At 46.5% G+C, this 22,304-nt stretch overlaps 1 protein-coding gene across 4 annotated transcripts in view; it reads left to right on the top strand.

Moving 5' to 3' along the window:
- LOC144263205 (butyrophilin subfamily 1 member A1-like) overlaps positions 1-17,692 on the top strand; it is a 46,990-nt gene extending 29,298 nt beyond the window's left edge. For all 4 annotated transcript variants that reach the window (XM_077814004.1, XM_077814006.1, XM_077814003.1 and 1 more), the window contains 8 exons: positions 5,560-5,841; positions 6,683-6,799; positions 8,353-8,373; positions 9,026-9,046; positions 14,221-14,241; positions 14,929-14,949; positions 15,055-15,081; positions 16,970-17,692. In XM_077814004.1, the coding sequence (XP_077670130.1) occupies positions 5,560-5,841; positions 6,683-6,799; positions 8,353-8,373; positions 9,026-9,046; positions 14,221-14,241; positions 14,929-14,949; positions 15,055-15,081; positions 16,970-17,475 (1,016 nt within the window). In that variant the 3' untranslated portion in view covers positions 17,476-17,692. The remainder of the gene's footprint in view (positions 1-5,559; positions 5,842-6,682; positions 6,800-8,352; positions 8,374-9,025; positions 9,047-14,220; positions 14,242-14,928; positions 14,950-15,054; positions 15,082-16,969) is intronic.
- The last annotated feature ends 4,612 nt before the right edge of the window (positions 17,693-22,304 follow it).

Raw genomic sequence — 22,304 nt, 5'->3', positions numbered from 1 at the left:
TTTAAAGCAGGGGTTTCAAACTCAATTTACCTCAGGGCCGGTGCCAGTCCTCAAATCCTCCCAGCGGGCCAATAATGTCACTGAAGATGGTGTTCAGAAAATGTTTATAGTGTATTCTTTATTTCAAATTTCTTAGAAATAATAAAACTGTCATACAACTTTATACAATTATTCGCCTGTCAGAGAGTTTTTAGTGTTTGCCAGACACCTGGCAATGCTTCAGTTCTGTCAGTTTGTTGATGTTTGGCCTCAGTGACTGAGCAGTTGAAACCTTCAGGATTGCATCAAGGTGCGCGTCAGATAGTTGTGTTCGGTATTTAGACTTGTTTATATTCGTTGTGGAAAAAAGTGATGCTGCCTCCATGGCTCACTCTGCCCAGCTACTAGTGATGGTATCTCTGTCCCTCTCCCTCAGCCAATGGGAGCTGCGGGGGAGGGGGAGTGACGGGGGGGGCGACGCCTGCAGCAGACATTGCCGGCAGCGTGTCTGCATGCGTCTTTCCTCCATGGGCTGCAGTGGGGAGGTTCTAGGGCTGCAGATGGCCAGTGGCAGGGCCGTCCTTAGCCATACACAAACTGTGCAGCTGCGTAGGGCACCAGGAAATTTGGGGCACCAAATTAGGTCAATCCCCCGGCCTGCTGAGCCAGCCAGGAAAGCTGCCCCTGCTCCGCCCCTTTCCCAAAGCCCCCGGCTCCGCCCCCACCCCGCCTTTTCCCCATAGCCCCTGCACCGCCCCCACTCCACCCCTTCCCCTGAGCTACATCCTGGGGGACTGCAGCAGGGGTCAGGCGTGCCCTGCACTCTCAGGGCGGCGGGAAGTGGAGTGAGCCAGCCCCAACCCGCTCCGCTCCACTGACTCATGCTGAGGGGTGATTTCCCCCTTGCCCTCCAAGCCTCCTCCTGCTCCCCCACAGAGGCCTGGGACCAGCCCCCCTGTGGAGGCCTGGGGACGCCCCCCTCCTCCTCCTGTGGAGGTCTGGGGCCAGGCCTCCCCCCAGGGGGGCTGTGTAGGGCACAAAAATGTCTAGGGATGGCCCTGGCCTGCAGGATGGGACTTTGAGACCCCTTGTTTAAAGGCAGCTATCACTGGTTTAATTAAACCTGTTCCAAACCGAGTTAAAAACAAACAAAACAGAAGTCCCTGGAAAAATCATGGAGCACGTCTTCAAGTCAATTTTGAAGCACTTCAAGGAGAGGAAAGTGATCAGGAACAGTCAGCATGGATTCACCAAGGTCAAATCATGCCTGACTAACCTAATTGCTTTCTATGACGAGATAACTGGCTCTATGGATGAGAGGAAAGCAGTGGACGTGTTTTTCCTTGACTTTAGCAAAGCTTTTGATGCAGTCTCCCACAGTATTCTTGCCAGCAAGTTAAAGAAGTATGGGCTGGATGAATGGACTATAAGGTGGATAGAAAGCTGGCTAGATCATCGGGCTCAACAGATAGTGATTAATGGCTCCACATCTAGTTGGCAGCTGGTATCAAGCGGAGTGCCCCAAGGGTCGATCCTGGGACTGGTTTTGTTCAATATCTTCATTAATGATCTCGAGGATGGCGTGGATTGCACCCTCAGCAAGTTTGCAGATGACACTAAACTGGGAGCAGTGGTAAGGAATAAGCTGGAGCTGGAGGGTAGGAATAAGATACAGAGGGACCTAGACAAATTGGAGGATTGGGCCAAAAGAAATCTGATGAGGTTCAACAAGGACAAGTGCAGAGTCCTGCACTTAGGATGGAAGAATCCCATGCACTGCTACAGACTAGGGACTGAGTGGCTAGGCAGCAGTTCTGCAGAAAAGGACTAGGGGTTACAGTGGATGAGAAGCTGGATATGAGTCAACAGTGTGCCCTTGATGCCAAGAAGGCTGACAGCATTTTGAGATGTATAAGTAGGAGCATTGCTGGCAGATTGAGGGACGTAATCATTCCCCTCTATTCGGCATTGGTGAGGCCTCATCTGGAGTACTGTGTCCAGTTTTGGGCCCCACACTACAAGAAGGATGTGGAAAAATTGGAGAGAGTCCAGCAGAGGGCAACAAAAATGATTAGCGGGCTGGAGCACATGACTTCTGAGGAGAGGCTGAGGGAACTGGGGTTATTTAGTCTGCAGAAGAGAAGAATGAGGCAGGATTTGATAGCTGCTTTCAACTACTTGAAAGGGGGTTCCAAAGAAGATGGATCTAGGCTGTTCTCAGTGGTAGCCGATGACAGAACGAGGAGTAATGGTCTCAAGTTGCAGTGGGGGAGATTTAGGTTGGTGTAGTGAGGGTGAGACTCACCGGCATGGCACCTCCTGCTGGTCATCTGGGAATTAGCTCTTTTCCAGTTTACAGAGTGCCCTCTGCAGGCTGATGTCTCACTTGCCACTGTGTCCCTCCCAGACCCCAGTGCCCCTTTACCTTGGGGTGCTGCCCCAGCAGTGCCCCTGCAGTCTGGGTATCCCATCCCGGGGAATCCCCAGTGCTCTATCCCCACGTTGCCTCAGTGGTGACTGCCAGTCATCAACTAGCCCCCACTCACTGGGGCAGACTGCAGACTGTAATGGCCACTCATCATTGGCAAGGGGTTAGGACCTGCTGCCTCTGCCTAATCCCAGGCTTGCACCTCTGTAGCCCCAGTACCTTTTGTAGGCCTGCAACAAGGCCTCAGCCTGGAGAGTTGCCAGGCTGGAGCTCCTCAGCTCCTTTGCCGTTCCCCAGCACTGCTCTACCTCAGGTACCTTACTCCCAGGCAACTAGCCCTTCCCACTCCAGGGCTAGAGTGAGACTCCTCCAACTTCTGGCCCACAGCCCTCTTACAAGGGCCAGCTGGGCCCTGATTGGGGCGTGGCCCCAGCTGTGGCTGCTTCCCCCAATCAGCCTAGCTGTTCTCAGCCACAGCCCTCTCCAGGGCTGCTTTTACTATTGGCTCCCCAGGGAAGCCCTCTCCCGGGACTGTTTTAACCCCTTCAGGGCTGGAGCGGGGTGACTACCCCGCTACAGTTGGATATTAGGAAAAACTTTTTCACTTAGGAGGGTGGTGAAGTACTGGAATGGGTTACCTAGGGAGGTGGTAGAATCTCCTTCCTTAGAGGTTTTTAAGGTCAGGATTGACAAAGCCCTGGCTGGGATGATTTAATTGGGGATCGGTCCTCGTTTGAGCAGGGGGTTGGACTAGATGACCTCCTGAGGTCCCTTCCAACCCTGATATTCTATGATATTCTATATTCTAAAGGGCCTTTCTTATGGAAAAATCAGTTCCATATTTGTTTAACTAGATGGTTTTAAACTTACACCTTGTGTGAAATCACTGCTGCTTCACAAGGCCTATGTTTAGCAACTTAGTCACTAAAACCTGCAGCAGCCCATGGTGCCACAGCCCAGGTCTACCCGAGGAGTTTGTTCCCTCCTGTCTGTCAGATGTTGATAGATACTTGGCTGTGTGTGTGTTCTTTCAGCATGCATTCAGCTCTGCGCAGATAGCAGAGACAGCAGACTTTATTGAACCACCCGATAAATCTACAGACTCGGTTTTCAGCAAAGGTACTTGGTCAGGTTTATTGCTGACGAGACATGGTGCTAATGCACCAGCTCAGTCGTTACAGGTACACTAACACATGTATGCCCGTGAAAATGGACCAGCTCAGTGAATGGCGGGACTTTCCATTCTCCCCTTGGCCAGACAAAGACACGCCTTCTGAGATACATCTTTATACACAGATACAAACAAGTTACACTTTACTCAGGATGTACCACGGTGCCACCCTCTGACGTATTAGGGTGCCACCCATCGACGTATCGAGCAGATACCCATTAGCTTGTACATGTTGGTTGGATCACAAAATGGCTATCCATCATGCTGTCATCTTGACCTTTTCCTTAAGATGGCTCAGTGTGTTCCTGTTCTCTTTGGGGAACGTGTTTGCTATCGAGGTGTTCTGGTGCCACCTTTCTGGAATGTGCTTGCATAGATTTGTGCCTAATACTACTTAGGAATGCGTGTTTCTGCAATATCAGCCCTATTCTTGCCAGATTCTGTCTGCTTCCAAGCAGGCAAAACCCGACTTTGCTTCTTTGTTTTATATCAACAAAACTACTTTAGTTCAGGCCTCAGGCCTCACACCAGGCCTCTGATACAAGGGCTTATGTTTCAGGCCCTGTTTGTACTACATACACTATACCGGCAAAGTGTTCCTGGTGGCTTATACTGGCAAAGTGACTTTGTACCACCTTATTTCACCCACACTGAGCAAATCAAGTTTTACGGGGAATGGTCGCATCTTTGCCAGTATAACGGTGTCTACACTAGGTTTGTCTTGCTTTCTAGCATTGTCACGCTTCTGAGAGTATCTTCCTTATGAGTGTGCTACAGACTTCAGGAAACAGAGCAGGACCAGGGATATAAAGTTTAAACCAGAGCTCTCGTTATGACATGACAAGATGACTCCTACAAACTTTCAGCATACAGCCCGTGCATGTATCTGCTTCATGTGAGAGACCCCTGAAAATGGGAGGCCTTCTGGTGATTAAACAACTAATTTTAAAGAGACTGTAAATACAATATACTGCTGCATCACCCTTTCTTCATTCTTTAAACTTGTCCCAATAAATAACTGAACTTCTCAAACAAACAGGCCTGAGGCATGAGTAGAGAATTACAGCACTGATTGCTGTTAAATCTTCACCCGGGTGGATCTGAGATTGTTAACTCTTAACCTGCTGGCACTTAATTTTTACCACTGGCTCAATCTGCTTCTGCATGTCATCTCTGTAGACAATTGTCATACGAGTCCTGGTCGCAAATGTGTGTGTGCATGTGAGAGAGAGAGTGGGGGCCGGGGAGAGGCAACAGGCCATATATGTTCTTCTCCCTTACTCTGTACTAAGGCTGTGCAGTAACTGCTCACCTGCTACTGCAGCTTGGTACTTAAGGTTTCTAATCCTCAGCCCCTCAAACATTCCATAGAGTCATAGATGTTAAAGCCAGAAAGCACTTTTATGATCATCTAATCTGATCCTCTGTATGACACAGGCCAGAGAATTTCACCCAGTGATTCCTACATCCAGCCCAGTAACTTATGGGTGAGCTAGAGCAATTATTTATTAATTAATTTATTTTTAAGGAAGAGACTTACAATTCTGATTGAAGGACTACCGGAGATGGAGAATCCACCATGTCCTTTGTTCCAGTGATTAAGTACACACATTGTGAAAAATTTGCACCATATTTTGTCTGGCTTCAACTGCCTGCCACTGGAATTGTTATTTCCTGGAGCTGACAGCCAGTTTAGTTGGGCTGCTCTCTCTGTTCAATGATACGGCCTATCATTTTATCCTGGAGCTGAAATATGCTATTCACATTGAGATAGGCTTCCAGCTTTAGGACTCAGGCAATAATGAAACACTTCTCACAGCCAGAGCCCAGCAGTGACACAGCGAAAGGCTCTTGCCCTTCTGCAGGAGGGACAATGATCCACTTTTCCCTTCTCCTGAAGAATTAAATGCTTACCTTCCAGGCTGAAGAGATGCATAATGCTTGTGTAGGGTTCACACAGGTTCACTCCATTTCCCTCCAGGTCTGGGTTCTACGCCTCGCATCTCTATTGACAGCTACCAGAGCGGAGGGATCCACATGGTGTGTGAGTCTGCTGGATGGTACCCGGAGCCCCAGGTGCAGTGGAGAGACCTCAGTGGGAAGCACTTACCATCCCTGACAGAAAAAATAACTCAACGTGATAACGGCCTGTTTGAAGCACAAATTTCCATTATTGCAACAGAAACTTCCATTCAGGATCTGTCCTGCTCTGTCAGGAACTCCCACCTCAACCCATGGAAAGAGTCTGTGGTCTACATTGCAGGTTGGTGTTCATCAAAGCCACACAGTTCAGCCACTCACCAAAAAGGGGGTATGTTTAGGGCTAATTTAAATATTGGATTTACAACGTGCATGTGAATAGAGCTGCTCAGAGGCTATTCATTAAACACCATGTGTGGTGAATTTAGGGGAGGTTAGACTTCATGAACCGGCCTTCCAAGCTGCAGATGAAGTATAATGAAACATGGCTAATTTTGGGGGGAGGAGTGTTTAATAGTGTGTCTTATTATTGTTAACACAGTTAACATGCCTGGAGTTGAATTGGCATTCACAATGGAGAGGGAGGCTTGGAAAATTTCTGTAGTGTAGAAAAGGCCCCTTTGTGCAGCCAGAATGGGCTCTCACAAACTGGAGCTGGGAAGGAAATGGTTTCCTGTCCCATGAAGATTTTCTAGTTTTCAAAACAAATTCCTTTTCCCCATGGGGACAAAACTGACACTTTTCAAAAGTTTTCATTAAAAACAAGAGAAAGAAGAGTCACAATAGTCTGCTAGGTCAAATCCCTGCTCCAAATCAGCAGGAATTTGACCCTGGATATCCTCTGTGAGTGTCCTAGCCACTAGGCTAGTGGATATTCAGGGGTTTCACTCCTTCTCTGGTTTTGACCAGAAATCCCATCCTGGACCCAAGAACCCTTTCCTGTAAAAATATTTGGTTATGATGAAGTGGCATTTTCTGACAAAAAAACCAAAACAATTTAGTTGAAAAATTCCTGACCACCTCTGCTTCCAACCAGTGGCACAATGCCATGATCACCATAACGGTCGCACACATCTGTTCTGTCAGTGTTTCCAAGTTAATGAGGATGAGGTTTTGTCTTACAGATCCATTCTTCCTGAGAGGCTACCCCTGGAAGGTGGCTGTGTACATACTCCTGGTTGTTGTGGGTTTTCTCACTTTCACAGCAAGCTACTTCTTCTGGAAGCAACACAAGGCAAAAGGTGAAGTTATAACAGGGCACTACAGTGTACTCAGAGATTTGCTTTAAAATATAAATGAGATGAGAGTGGAGGTGGCTTCTCCACAGTTAAAGATGCAGCTACATTTTTATGTGAAGCCACATTTTGCACCCTCTCTAAATTTCTCAAGAAAAGTCAGATTACCCTAAACTGGGAGTTCAGGACAGGCCCTCGGGTGGAATTTGTGAGGGAAATCTGAAGTCTTCCATTACTTTTTTGCCCATATCTTGGGAAATAAGTGAAGGGCCTAGGAGCCACATGAAACATATCACTGGATTCCCATAGCTAGTGTCTAATGGATGAAACCAAATACCAAAACCAATGTCCATGATTTACAATTTGAAATGATGAGCCCTTCCCTTTGGAAAAACAGAGTGCTAATACAGCACCTGCGCAGCACAGTAGAGAGATGCTCACCTGTCAAAATGCCCTTAGCCTAAGAACACTGCAGTGGGCTTGGAAATGAGAGTTCTGGGCTTACATATGCCTCTGATTGGTTTTGTGCACTTTAAAACCCTTAGCAGAGAGCACAGCCAGGTATTGTACAGCAGCAAGGTTAAAGCAGCCCAACTTTTAGGTGGAGACAAGCCCTTGGTGACGTGCCCTCACTCACACAGAGAGTCTGTGGTAGAGCCAGGAATTGAGCCATGGTGCGAGTCCCAGGCTAGGGTTCTAACCCCTGCCTCTCAGGGCCCTGTCTATGAAGGTGGCCGCCCCCTTCCTTTAGCTTATCAAGATCTAAGGCAGAGGACCAATGATTAGCTAAATAGAGACCACTTTAAAAATAACACCTGCAATTATTATTTCCCTTCCTGCAGCGTGGCATTATTGACTGTCACCACCCAAACCCTGCTCTGAATATGGAGCTATTCATTTCCTCATTGGCTTTCCCATGATGTTCATCACTGCAGTGTCTGAGACTCACAAATTGCCTGCTAGCTCTGGTAGTGTCAGTCCCATTTCCTCTCTTGTAGCCCGGTTTTTCAAAGAATCTTTTATCCTGCACAGGGGTGAAGCAATGGTGCCCAATCCTATGGGGCTGCAGATTCACTATCTCCTTTCCAGCAATTCTGTATTTTTCTGTACTCCCAAGTTCAGCGTGGATAGCCATTCTCAGGGGCTGGCTCCCAGTCAGGCACAGGAGGCTGTTCTCCACAGGAGTATTGAAATGGGCTGTGACTGAAGCCTGGGTAGCTGAGGAGATTTGGTTAGTTTCATGCTGTTGGGCCTAGCTCAGAACCAGTCCAATCCAGCCAAGCTGATCTTTATTCCCCAAGTCAGTTGAGGAGGCTGCACAAATATGTTACAGGGTTTGGGTTCCAGTTGAACAGGAGAACTTTAACCACAGGTGGGAGGATCGCTACGACAGGCAAGCGCAGGCCCCTGTGAGACACAATACAAGGGGGTCAGTGGGAGTGGTTGTAGTGGAAGTCTGTTGATACAGTTCATTACCAGCCAACCAGTGGTCTGTAGACCGTGCAGCATTTGTACTGGACTCTCCCCCTTTTTAACAAGTCTCTTCCCTTCTCTCATAGCGGCGCATGTTGCAGAGAAAGGTAAGGCTCTTCTATGGGAACTGCAGTCGGGGGGGGGGGGGGGGCATCTCGAGCTTTGGAACAAGTTGCTGGTGCCTTCCGGGCCTCTGTTAGGGGTTCTGATGAACGAATGGTCAGCTCGGTGGTTATTACATGCAAAGCAGAGTTGCTGCCCGCCCTGCTCCTACCCTGCAAGTCTCTGCAGTGCACCCCAGAGAGCCCCAAGGATGGCAGGAGTTTGCCCCACATGGACAGGCATAGGGTGGAGGCAAGTGTACGTTACAGTGACCCTTCACTCTGTCACTCACTGGGATGTCAATGAGGTGAAGGTGTTTTTCACATCCTCCTAAGTTTATAACATAACCTTTATGTAGATGGTGGCTGGGGCAGAGTAACTGGGAAAAGGTCAGTATCAGAAGCAGAACTGTGAATTTCCAGCCTTTCTGACATCTTAAACTTGTGTTTTGGTAAATTTCTTCACTAGAACATTATTTTATGGTTTGTTTTAACCACAGACTCAAGTTCTTAAAGTTAACAGCATTTTCCATTTGGGATAATTGTCTTTCCATTGACTTTTATGGGACTGAGGTAGGCCCTGAGCCTGAACTCTTATGGAATTATTTATGTGATGTGCTATTGAGAAACCTACAATACATTCTGTTCTTGTTTTTAGGGAAACTCGTTGATGATCTTGGTAAGTGTCATAACCCTCTCCCTGTTATAAACCTTGTTCCACGGGGGGATGCAACTTCCCTGATCCACATACCCACCTGACCTGACATTACACATCCCCCAACTCCCTCTGTCTTCCTTGCCCAAGTCTCCCTCTGCCCTTCAACTTTCAGATGGTCTCCGCCAGCTGCCTGACTCTGCCTCTACACTCTCACTCGTGAGTCGCATCCTGGCCCATGACTCTTACTTGCCTTTCCACATTGCCATGACCCCCACAATCATTTCCCACCACCTCACCAACATTGACCCTTGCCAACTCCATGCACACCCACGTCCCTACACTTACACAAAACAAGGATATTCCAACACAAAACCATTTGTTTCCAGTTAAGCTTGAGCATTTCTATATAAATTCCAAAGCTGAGATCATAACATTCTGGCACTAACACAGAATGAGATCAGGGTCACGTTGAAGGATCACATTTAGTATCAGAGACAAGTATGCTGGAGAACCAGTGCCAAGATTTCAGTTCTCTACTCACAAGCTTTACTCCTATATTGACTTCTTGCTAGAGTTCAATTTGTTTGGGTGACTAAGTATGGTTTTCAGTAGTTTTATTTTTTAGTATTTTTAAAAGTGGAACCATAAGTTTTAATTGCCACAATTATAAAAGTTTGAGAGTTTAAAATACTTTCTTTTTTGACTTTTTTTGTGGGGGTGGGAAGGCTGGTGGCACATCTGCTCAGCATGGAGTTCAGGCTTAAAAAGAGTTTGGGGAAGTTTTGTGTTTGTTGTAATGTTCTTTGAAATGTGCCCTACAGAATGGTATGCAAGATATAAGGAAGGGCATATTTGCATTTTTTGACAAATTAGAGAAAAGCAAGCTCATAGGGTGATGCTCTCATCATAATTTTGAAAGAACGCATCAAAATTCATCTACTTACAAAGACATAAAATAAAGCAACAACTAAATCTACATTAAGATATTCTAGCTTCTGATTGATTGTATTCTGGCCTCCAGAGTGAGGTCTATCCATGTCACACTGTCAGTCAATCTCTTTAATAATCACAGCGCAGCTACATTAAATTACAGTCTGAATTATCCTCAGGTACCTGACAGCATGAGATTGCATATTTTTCCCTTTTTTTTCTTTAAATCAGAAATGGAGAGCGAGAGAGGTAAACGTTTCGGGCCAGTGACAATGTGTTAGCAATTGTATGTAAATGTCTCCAAAGGAGGGGGGAAAATGAGAGTTTGTCTCTTTTTCTCTGGATGATGTGGTTACGGGGATGAGGGATCATGGAAGATCTCTTCTACTGATGCAACAACCTCATGATCCTGCCTAGCTATAGCAGCAGAGCCCACTGCACGGCTGCAGCTGCTGCAAACCCAGCTCTGTCAGCAGCAGGAACAGTTCATGGGCTGGCAGATAGAGGTGCAATTGGCTAAGCAAGAAAGGACTCACCAGCGGAGAGAAGGTCTCCTGTGGCAGTTCACAGATCTGTCCTGGATGGAAATTTAAAGACCACCGGGGGGGGTGTCTCTTGGGTGTTTGAGGCCCAAACTGGCCTGGAAGATGACGTGGAGGATTTTCTAAACACAGCCAGCAAGGCTGCCAACCTCATTGGGAGGAGAGGGGCTGGGCCATCTTGGTGATGCCCTTCTCCACGGTTGAAGCCCAGTCATACTCCTCCCTGACTCTGTCAGCAAAGGCACCATGAATGGTCTGGGCTGAACCTTTTCCTCCTGGAGTCTGTCGACAGACTACTAGTAGCCCAGTGATTCCTAGACATAGCTATTTCCTGAGTTAAACCTTGAGTTTAGGACAATGAAAGAGATTATGGACACACAGTCCTGCAACAATTAGGGCTGGTCAAAGAATTTGTAACTGAAGAGTTTTCCAACAAAAGATGAAGTTTCATTTAAATGTTTTGATGAAATTTTCAATAGGAAAAAGATGAAATGTGACGTCAAACAACGTCAAAATGTTTTTTGTTTTGACATCATCGTTTTAATTCATTTTGTTTTGACTTTTATATTATATTAAAATATTATTTTTAAATTATATTGTATTTATATAATATGTATAGTATTATGTCTGTGCTCCATATTTAATATTTTAATGTAATATACAGGTATAAATGAAATAACTGAACACAAGCAACTTGAAATCAAACATTTTAACACTATGAAACAAAACGTGTCTATACTGTTGAACCAAAATGTTTTGATGCTCCTAATAAGAACATAAGAACAGCCTATACTGTGTCAGACCAATGATCCAGACCAAGCCCCATATCCTGTCTTTCAACTGTGGCTAGTTCCAGATGCTTCCGAGGAAGTGAAGAGAACAGGGCAATATATTGAGTGATACAGCCCCTGTCATCTGGTCCCAGCTTCTAGCAGTCAGAGATTAAGGGACACCCAAAGCATGGGGTTGTGTGCCTGACCATCTTGGCTAATAGACATTGATGGACCTGTCCTCCATGAACTTATCTAAACCAAAATGGAACCAGATTGCTGGCACTTAAAATTAAAAAGGTCGTTAAGCAGTTTTTAAACTAAGGGCTGGGGGGAAGCTGACAGGTGCGGAGGAGCACGTCCTTCGGACAGCAACATCCCTTAGGGGAGAATCTTTTAATGGAGATTCTCTATGTCCTAGTAAGGAGGAGAGGATGGAAGATGATAAAATACAGGTAGGATCTGATGAGAAACAGTCAAATGAAAAAAAGTTCCGTTCAATTACATCATGTAATGGGAGACAAATAAAAAGTGACAAGTTTTTCAAGTACTTATATACCAGTGCTAGCTGTCTAAATAATAAGATGGGTGAACTAGAGTGCCTCATATTAAATGAGGATATTGATATAATAGGCATCACAGAAGCTTGGTGGAATGAAGATAATGAATGGGACACTGTAATACCAGGGTACAAAATATATCGGAAGGACAGAGCAGGTCATGCTGGTGAGGGAGTGGCACTATATGTGAAAGAAAGGATACTTCAAGTCTGCAGTACCATCTACAACATTCTTTTGCCTCCTGTTCTTGTGCTACAGATAACCCAGTGTTTACCCCTTTTTCCAGTACACCCCCATGGGGGACACCACTATTTACCTCTCTCCATTCTGAAAACTGACCATTTATTCCTATCCTTTGTTTCCTATCTTTTAACCAGTTACCAATCCATGAGAGGACCTTCCCTCTTATCCCATGACTGCTTACTTTGATTAAGAGCCTTTGGTGAGGGACCTTGTCAAAGGCTTTCTGAAAATCTAAATACACTTATCTACTGGATCCTCCTTGTCTACATGCTTGTTGACCCCCTCAAAGAATTCTAGTAGATTGGTGAGGCATGATTTCCCTTTACAAAAACCATGTTGACTCTTCCCCAACAAATTATGTTCATCTGTGTGTCTGACAATTTTGTTCTTTACTATAGCTTCAACCAGTTTGCCCTATACTGAAGTCAGACTTACCAGCCTGCAATTGCTGGGGTCACCTCTGGAGGCCTTTTCAAAAATTGGCATCACATTAGCTATCCTCCAGTCATTTGGACACCAGTTCAACAGCCTGAACCCACCCCTGGATACTCTGGCCAACCTCCAGAGGGAAGTCCTGGAGTTTCTTCTGGCTGGGGAAGCACTAGGTCTCTGAAGGTATTGTGAGCCTCCCTCTGGAAGAGGGAGGGCACGGCATAGGTTGCATTCACAACAAAGTCCATGCTTTCCACTTGAGGCCCTGTAGAATCTCCTTTATACTGAGCATAGTCTGACATGGAGCACACCTTCCTCAGCCACCTCCAAAGGCTCTGATATGACTGGCTGCTGTTTTATCTCCATCCAAGAGGTCTCCTTCAAGATCTCTCAAGGCTGCTGGTCTTTCACAAGAACCTCCTCAGGACCTGGAAGTTAATCTCTGCAGCCAGGTCCATTGTAGTCACCGAGTGCGTAGGCCTCCTTGCTGAACCCCAGTTCATGGACATGTTGCTGATGTGGTTTTCAGACTCCCCTGATGTTTTTTATTGTGGTGAGATGGAGGCCCTGGCACATGCATACCTACAGTGCATCAGGTTGCAGTCCCTTTTCTGCCTCCTCCAGAACCTCTTGTTGAGGTTCTGGTTGCACTTTTCCCTGTACCTTTTTATTTATGCATTTCCTATCCTTGGCTCCATGAAGTTGTGGAACCTCCTCCTCAACCTCCTGTTGGCCATATATCAATCAGGGAGGAGGGGTTAGATGGAGGAGTTCCCTGCGACTAAGACTGTGGGACTCAATTTTGTGCACTTGTCAATTCACATCTCTCGGCAGAGTTCCTCTGCACGGTATCAGCTAGCTTCCTGGACTCTTGAGGAGCAGTGTGCACTTTCCAATGTTCTCTGCTCCATGTCTTCCCTCTGGAACCCTGATTGTAAACCTTTGACCCGCACTTCCATTCCTGTTTTTTCAGTTGTTGTTCCACAGAATCAATTGATCCATGTTTTTTTTTCTGGTCCTGGAGGCCCTTTTGGTTTACATGGGGATTGAATAGGCCTGTGTATGGAATGAGACAAGGGTCCTGTGAAAAAACTACTATGTGATCATTTCATTAAAGACTGTATGCGTATGCAAAAGGGGCCTGAATTAAAGTTGTACAAGGAAACTTAATTCTGGCATTTTCTAATTTTGAGTGCTTGACCTGGCAACCTAAATAACATTATTTCAACATAAAAAGAAAAGGAGTACTTGTGGCACCTTAGAGACTAACCAATTTATTTGAGCATAAGCTTTCGTGAGCTACAGCTCACTTCATTATATCAACATAGTTTGTCAATAGGTTCATAGGTTTTTAGTTTTAAAAAAATCTGTAATTAAGATGTCTTCAGCTCACATCATTAAATTTTGCATCCCAGCCCTTTAATATTGTAGTATGTCCCGCTACCATTTGAGCTAAAGGACTACTTACATTAGATGACAGCAGGTGTAAGCTGCTATTCCACCCATGGAATAGCTATTCGACCAGTCCTACACATCCTCCTGATCTATATATCTATATAGATATAGAGATATACTTCTATAGTTTGTTTTGAAAATATTAACCTTCCCTTAAAGTTAACTAAGTTTTCAGTTTCAGTAGCTAGGTAAATGTGTATTCATCGAACAAGAGCTCTTTTGTAATTTGTTATGTATTAATTTATTTTTATTTGTTTTTTTAGTAAAGCTCCAGTTTGAGCTTGGTAAGTTCCTTTTATCTTTAGTATAAACTCTGCAAGAAATGTTATCATACTCAGAATTTTCTGTAGTATCTGGCTGATGAATCTTGCCCATATGCTCAGGGTTTAGCTGATCGCCATATTTGGGGTCGGGAAGGAATTTTCCTCCAGGGCAGATTGGAAGAGGCCCTGGAGGTTTTTCGCCTCCCTCTGTAGCATGGGGCACGGGTCACTTGCTGGAGGATTCTCTGCTCCTTGAAGTCTTTAAACTACGATTTGAGGACTTCAATAGCACAGATATAGGTGTGAGGTTTTTTTTGTAGGAGTGGTGGGTGAAATTCTGTGGCTTGCGTTGTGCAGGAGGTCAGACCAGATGATCATAATGGTCCCTTCTGACCTAAATATCTATGAATCAATGAATCTGTCTGTGTTCAGTAGAGTTCTCATCTCTATTCCTCCAGTGAAACAGCTATTGGAGGAGTTCTACGCATCCTCTTATCTATCTGTCTGTCTGTCTGTCTGTCTCTATACTAGACTATACAGTTTGTTTTGATAATATTAACCTTAACTTAAAGTTAACTAAGTTTTCGGTTTCAGTTTCTAAGTAAAGGAATTCTTTATGAGCAAAACCATTATCAAAATACGGACTTACTTGAACAAGAGCTTCTTTGTAATTTATTAGATATTAATTTCTTTTTATTTGTTTTTTAGACGAGCTCAAGGCTGATCTTTGTAAGTTCCTTTTATCTTTAGTCTAAACTCTGTAAGAATTGTTGTCATACTCAGACTATCTGTGTTCAGGGGAGTTCTCATCTCTATGCTTGTGCTTGTTTTCAGGTTGGAGAAAAACTCAAGTATATCGAGGTAAATAAAGCTGATGTTTTACCAATGTCAAAATCTGACCTGACCCCAATAGTTCTCTGCTTCCCCCTCTTTTACAATGAATGAGTCTCACGTGAAAAGTAAAGGATTAAAAATAGTAGTTTCAGTGGGGATGGGAAGAGACAGATGGTTCCCTAGGTTTTTTATAGACTAGGGATGTGCCCTTTTGCTAAAGCGGTGAGTAGTGAGGGGATATTTTCCCCTAGGCATTATGGACCTAATTCTCCACTGAATTTAGCCATGCATTTTCGGGTTAGTCCTTGTTTTATGCCGAATATTGACCCTGTATTGACATTATCTAATCATTAAGTTGCTGAATATTCTCTTCCTAGTAGCAAGATATCTATAACTATAGTTATGGCCCTACCAAATTCACGCCCATGAAAAACACACCACAGACTGTGAAATCTCGTCTTTCCCTGTGAAAACTGGTCTTTTGTGTGCTTTTACCCTATACTCTACAGCTTTCATGGTGGAGACCAGTGTTTCTCAAATTGGGGGTCCTGACCGAAAAGGGAGTTGCAGAGGGGTCACAAGATTATTTTAGGGGGATTGCGGTATTGCCACCCTTACTTCTCCTGTGCCTTCAGATCTGGGTGGCCAGAGAGTGGCAACTGCTAACTGAGGGCCCAGCTCTGCAGACAGCAGCGCAGAAGTAAGAGTGGCAATACCATACCATGCCATCTGCCCCCAAGCAGAACTGAGCCCTGAGGTACTAAGTGTTTTGACTAAGTCACTTAAGCATTTTGAAACCTCCTGGGATCTTAACTTCATTCTCTGGGCCTAGTAGATTTTTGAGTTTGCCGACCTGGTAACTGGAACCAAAATAACTCAGTCAGTTTGATATCACATCCTTAGTTATTTTGATGCAAATCTGTGTGTGTATGCCCACGAAGAATGCCAGAGCTGTTACAACCATAGCTGCAATATTTTGTGAAGCTTCATGTGTGAAATGTCTACAAATTATTTCTTGTGCTAATTTGCGTATTTACAAATAATGTGCACCTGGTCAATACAATCTTCCCCAAAAAATGGCAGCGGTAGGCAGCTCTGGAATGGTGCCAGAACACTCCAGAGTGGCATTCAGGCCCTTTTTTTTGAATGGGGTTTTAGTGCCACAGAAACCCCATTCTTCCCCCAAAGCCGGGCAGGGATCCCTTTACCTCTGCGCAGGCCAAAGGGTCCTGGCAGGAGTGTAGTGATACGCCCACTCCTCGTTTGCTGCCCGTGAGCAAATGCCAGGACCAGTGTCAGCAGAGTACCAAAGGAGAAGAGACAGCAAGGGAGGAGAGAGGCAGAGGCAGCTAAGTCACAGGACCTCCTCTTCAGCCTCCTCCTGGTGCTGGCCAAGACAGCATCCATCACGCCAGGAGGCGGAAGCTGGACGGGGGTGGTGCTCTGTGACTGTGTGGCCTATTTACTCTCCCTTGTCTGATCACACCTCTGGCCAGTGTCCACTGACTTCTGAGAGGCCTGTGGCGGGTGGGGGCTGGGGGGTGCGGGCAGGGGTTCTCTGCTTGGTGTCCCCCTCCAGATCCCTCATATTTTAGCTCACTCCTGCTCCTGGTTTCCCCTTTGTTGTCCCAGGTACTCAACTGTGGCCTGGGCTTAGTGGTTCCTCTCCGTTAGTTGAGTGGATGGGCCTTAGTCCTGGGTGGGCCTAGACCCGGCCATCCCAGACCTGCAAACAGCACAGCAGCAGATCCAGGTACTGGGGCGGAGGGAGCTGCAGTTAATCCTTGGCCAGCTCTAGTAGTGTCAGCTCCTGGCAGCAAGACAGAAAATTAGGGGCTGTCCTGGCCAGAGCAGGGCTGCTCAGTCCTCCCCCAGAGCTGAGCTCTGCCTCTGATGCTCTGATTCTCTCTTCCAGAAGTGAAGGTGACTCTGGATCCATCCACAGCTAATCCTGGGCTGAAGCTGTCTAAGGACCTGAAGACTGTGACATGGCAATCCAAACCTCAGGTTCTGTGTGAGAATCTCAAGAGATTTGACCAAGTTTCCTGTGTGCTGGGCTCTGAGGGATTCACTTCAGGGAGAATTTACTGGGAAGTGGAGGAGATGGGGAGAATCTGGGTCATAGGGGTCGCCAGAGAGTCTGTGAGGAGGAAAGAACAAATCAAATTTACCCCTGAGGAGGGGATCTGGGGGCTAGAACAGACCAGGCATCACTACTCACTTCTCACCGCCCCTGAGAGCCCCCTGCCACTGAGTGAGCCACCCAAGAAGGTACGGATCTATGTAAACTATGAAACTGAGCAAGTGACATTTTTCAACCCAGATAATGGTGATCTGATTGCCAGACTTACAGCTTCTTTCACTGGGGAGAAAATATTCCCCTTCTTCTGGGTCTATTCCCACCTCACACTAGCCACCTGAGACATTTGGAGATCAGGTGGGTAGGTGTGTGTGTGAGCGGCGGGGGTTGGGGGGGGGTTGGTTTCTAGTGCTACTTTTCATAGAATCATAGATCTGGAAGGGACTTTGAGAGATCTAGTAGCAACTTAGCTACTTACTTTGTTGTGTCTGTTATTCCTTGAAACCACTTAAATCCTACTTTTTATACTTAATAAAATCACTTTTGATTATCAATAAACCCAGAGTAAGTGATTAATACCTGGGGGAGCAAAGAGCTGTGCATATCTCTCTATCAGTGACATGGAGGGTGAACAATTTACAAATTTACCCTGTATCAGCTTTATACAGAGTAAAACGGATTTATTTGGGGTTTGGATCCCATTGGGAACTGGGTGTCTGGGTGCTGGAGAAGTAACCCGCTGAGCTGTTTTTGGTTAAAGTCTGCAGCTTTGGGTGGTGGCCCAGACCCTGAGTCTGGGTTGCAGCAGGCTAGCATGTCTGGCTCAACAAGGCAGGGTTCTGGAGTCCCAGGCTGGCAGGGAAAACGGGCTCAGAGGTAATTGCAGCACCTCAGGTGACAGTCCCAAGGGGATCTCTGTGACTAAACCTGTCACAGGGGCCACTCACATGTTCCTGAAATACCATACATTCTGGCACTTCCAGGAATGGCATGAGCCTGCCCCTGCCTGTGCGACCTCATACGCATGGTGCATGTAAGGTCAAGCTACCTGGGGGATGTCATTTGGAAGAGTGCACTACCCTGCACTTGCCAGTGTGACCTTGCATGCCAGCGGGGGCAGAGTGGCATGCTCTTCAAAATGACGTCCTCTGTTGTGTATCGGACCAAAAAAGGGGACAATCCAGTATAAAAGTGGATATGTGGCCTCCTTCAGAGATGTCGAGGGGTTTGCAATCCAGCTTGCTCCCAGATGCCTTCCACTTAGCCCTCTGACATTATATAAGCACCTCGAAGGCACAGCACAACTACAATGCCAATTACACAATTCCCAGCCTTCTGCAGTCTCGGATGCAAATGGCAAACTCAAAGAGCAGATACTGCACAGTCAAATATCCCGATCTAGCCTTCCTCATGCACACAGCACTTACCGTCTCTGAAGAATCTCCAGGAGGGTAAGTCTGAAATGCATGTAAAAATGATACCACCCTCTTGGGAATAAGAACAATAACAACTTGTCAGTTTTTTCCTAGTCCCTGAGTCACAGCAAGCTCAGTGGCCACACTCTCAAGGACAGGCCTCTATCAGTGCTGACTGGCTGTCTAGCCTGAGTGGGAAAAAAAAGTTGAAATGTTTGTGGACCTCATTGCAGAGTTCCCTACCCGCCTACCACGAATACCTGAAAACAGTGGAGAAGTGGAGGTGGAATTTGGAGACCGACAGGGAAACAGACAGGGATCTTTCCAGGGAGATCGTTACAGTTGCCAAAGGCAAGGTGGCAATTGCCAGGGACAGTGTCTCCATAGCCAAGGACAGCATGGAAAAATATAGGGAGAGGCACAGGCAGCTCCTGGAGGCAATTCAAAGCCAAAGTGCCCTGTTGCAGCACATGCTGCTGGTAGGACCCAATGAGCATGTCTCTGCACCTCAGCCTCCCACCCACTGCTAATATTTTCTCCCTTACTCTCCCCAATATTCGGCAAAATACCAAATGCCACTATAATCTTTGACGTACTTTTTTCTCCTGCCTCCAACCTATTCTGCAAACAGCACCATCTTCCTTTAAAACGGACAGACACACATTCCACTGTCACTCTGCAATTACTGAGGCAACAGTTAAACAGTTCTTTCCTTTTGTCCATGTGGCTTGTGAATGGCCTCATGAGCCAGGGAAGCCGGGAATAAGATGGGTCTCCCAGGATAACTGGAGCAATCTTCAAACCTTTAACGTCCATAGTGATCCTGGGGGCAAATGTCCTTTATTCTTTAAAATGAATAGAGCTGAGTTCTGGCAGATCCTATCATCATGGACCCTTTCAGAGCACCGTGCATTTATATTTGTAAACAAGCTATGGTGTTCAAAGAGCCCTTGGAGCACCTTGGAGAAATACCCCTTTCTGTTTCTAAACTCTGAATTCGACTCTGTGGGAGAGGGGAAGCGGGGGGTGCAAATAGGAGGCAGTTTCCCCAATCCAGCTTGGGAACCACCTGCACACAAATTGTCCCTGACCTTTAAAGGACTATCCAAGCCCGTCCCATGCCTGCTCCCCTTGGGGTCTTTCTTCTGGCTGAGCACAGGTTGCCCTTATATCTCTCAGGAGGCCTGGGTCCTAGTCATATGCTGCTTCTTGTCACGTGACCCCCACAATTATTCCCTTCACCCTAGGGAGCTGCATAACCTGGGCTAGGTGCAGTTCAGCTCCAACCCCTTTCCTGGCCATGTCACCCTGGGTCAGGTTGGAACTGGAAACCTGTGGGCTAACAGCAACTGTTTGCTCTCAAAGGTGCTGACGACACAATGGAAGAGGAAATCCTTTGGCCTGGATTTAAATCATTCCAACTGAAAGTAAATGAGAGAAAATAGGTCCAGAGTTATCTTCCTAGCAGCAGAAAATGTAGAGATTGACAGATGTTAAGGTCAGAAAGGACCATTATGTGCATCTAGTGGCACCTCCTGTATAACTCTGGCCCTAGAATGTCACCAAGTGGTTCCTTCCGCCAACCATAACATGGGACTGAGCAAGACCACGTCTTTTGGAATGACATCCACGTGCATTAGAGCCAGCTGGCTAACAGAAAATCTTTCTTCTGCAGTGACGTGGGGTTAAGGGACATGGAGGAAAAGACAAGGAGGCTGTGACCAAAGTTAGAGCAGCGAGGCCAGGATAAGCGGGGCTAGGTCCCAGGACTGGCTATCAGAAGACCTGCCATTTTCTATTCCTGCTTTTGGGCTTATGAGTGAGTCTCTTCACTGCTAGGTGCCTCGGTTTCCCCAACTATCAAATAGAGCTAATCAAGGTTTTGTTGGTTCTCCCTATGTTAGAGGGTGGGAAACCGAGACACCATTGGGACCTGTCTACACTACAGGCCTGTAGTGCATTTGTAAGCTGTTGACCCCCACATGTTTTTCAGAGCCAATGGACAACACAGGTCTTAAAGGTGTGTTTGTTCTGTGCTTCTCCCCTAAGTACCAGCAGGGCTGGACGGCCTTTTCTCACTGTGCTGTGGGGAGCAGGTCCTGGGTACTAAGGCTCTGAAGAAGCTCTCAAGGACAAATTTTTTAAAATAATTTTTATCAGTGATTTGGGAGCAAACATACAATCCCTGCTGATAAGACTGGTGGGTGACAAAATACTGGCAGAGTGGTAATTACTGATGAGGAGAGGACAGTGATACAGAGCGATCTGGCTCATTTGGTAAACTGGACACATTCAAAGCAAAGAAATTTGACCAGAGCCAAATGCAAGGTCCTGTAGCTAGCAACAGGGCATGCCGGTCACACCTCCAGAATGGGGAAGTGTGTCCAGGAAAGCAGTGACTCTGAAAGGGTTTTCGGGGCCATAGTGGAGAAGCCCGTCAACATGAGCTCCCAATGTGATGCTGTGGTGAACAGGGCTAAAGCCATCATTAGACGTAGGAGCAGAGCCGTGAGCAGGATAGGGAGGTGACACAGCATCAGTAAGCCCTGGTCTACACTAGGAGTTGAGGTCAAATTTAGCAGCGTTAAATCGATTTAACCCTGCACCTGTCCACACGACGAAGCCCTTTTTTTCAACTTAAAGGGCTCTTAAAATCGATTTCCTTACTCCACCCCTGACAAGGGCATTAGTGCTCAAATCGGCCTTGCTGGGTCAAATTTGGGGTACTGTGGACACAATTAGACAGTACTGGCCTCTGTGAGGTATCCCAGAGTGCTCCATTGTGACCGTTCTGGACAGCACTCTCAACTCAGTTGCACTGGCCAGGTAGACAGGAAAAGGCCCGCGAACTTTTGAATTTCAGTTTCCTGTTTGGCCAGCTTGGCAAGCTGCAGGTGACCATGCAGAGCTCATCAGCAGAGGTGACCATGATGGAGTCCCAGAATTGCAGAAGAGCTCCAGCATGGACCGAACGGGAGGTACGGGATCTGATCGCTGTATGGGGAGAGGAATCCATGCTATCAGAACTACGTTCCGGTTTTCGAAATGCCAAAACATTTTTCAAAATCTCCCAGGGCATGAATGACAGAGGCCATCACAGGGACCCGAAGCAGTGCCGCGTGAAACTTAAGGAGCTGAGGCAAGCCTACCAGAAAACGAGAGAGGCGAACGGCCGCTCCGGGTCAGAGCCCCGAACATGCTACTTCTATGATGAGCTGCATGCCATTCTAGGGGGTTCAGCCACCACTACCCCAGCCGTGTTGTCTGACTCGTTCAATGGAGATGGAGGCAACACGGAAGCAGGTTTTGGGGACGAAGAAGATGATGATGATGAGGTTGTAGATAGCTTACAGCAAGCAAGCGGAGAAACCAGTTTTCCCGACAGCCAGGAACTGTTTCTCACCCTGGACCTGGAGCTAGTACCCCCCCAAACCCACCCAAGGCTGCCTCCTGGACCTACCAGGCAGAGAAGGGACCTCTGGGAATTAAAATCAACAAAGGGGGTGGCTTTGCAAGAAACAGAATGGCCCCCTCAAGGATAGAACTCAAAACTGGGTTTAGCAGGCCGTTGATTTCACGGAGGGAGGGAGGAGAAAATGAATACAAAGCAAATCTGGTCTATTTCTTGTTTTGAGCCACTTCATCTCTCTTTATACATCTTGCTGGCAGCAGACTGTGCAGTACGACCGCTAGCCATCATCATCTCCTGGGTACTCGGCAGAAGATGGTGCAGTATGACTGCTGGCCATCATCTA

Source organism: Eretmochelys imbricata, chromosome 3 (assembly GCF_965152235.1).
Source record: "Eretmochelys imbricata isolate rEreImb1 chromosome 3, rEreImb1.hap1, whole genome shotgun sequence".
Classification (NCBI taxonomy): domain Eukaryota; kingdom Metazoa; phylum Chordata; order Testudines; family Cheloniidae; genus Eretmochelys; species Eretmochelys imbricata.
This window is presented reverse-complemented; position numbering and strand designations above follow the sequence as displayed.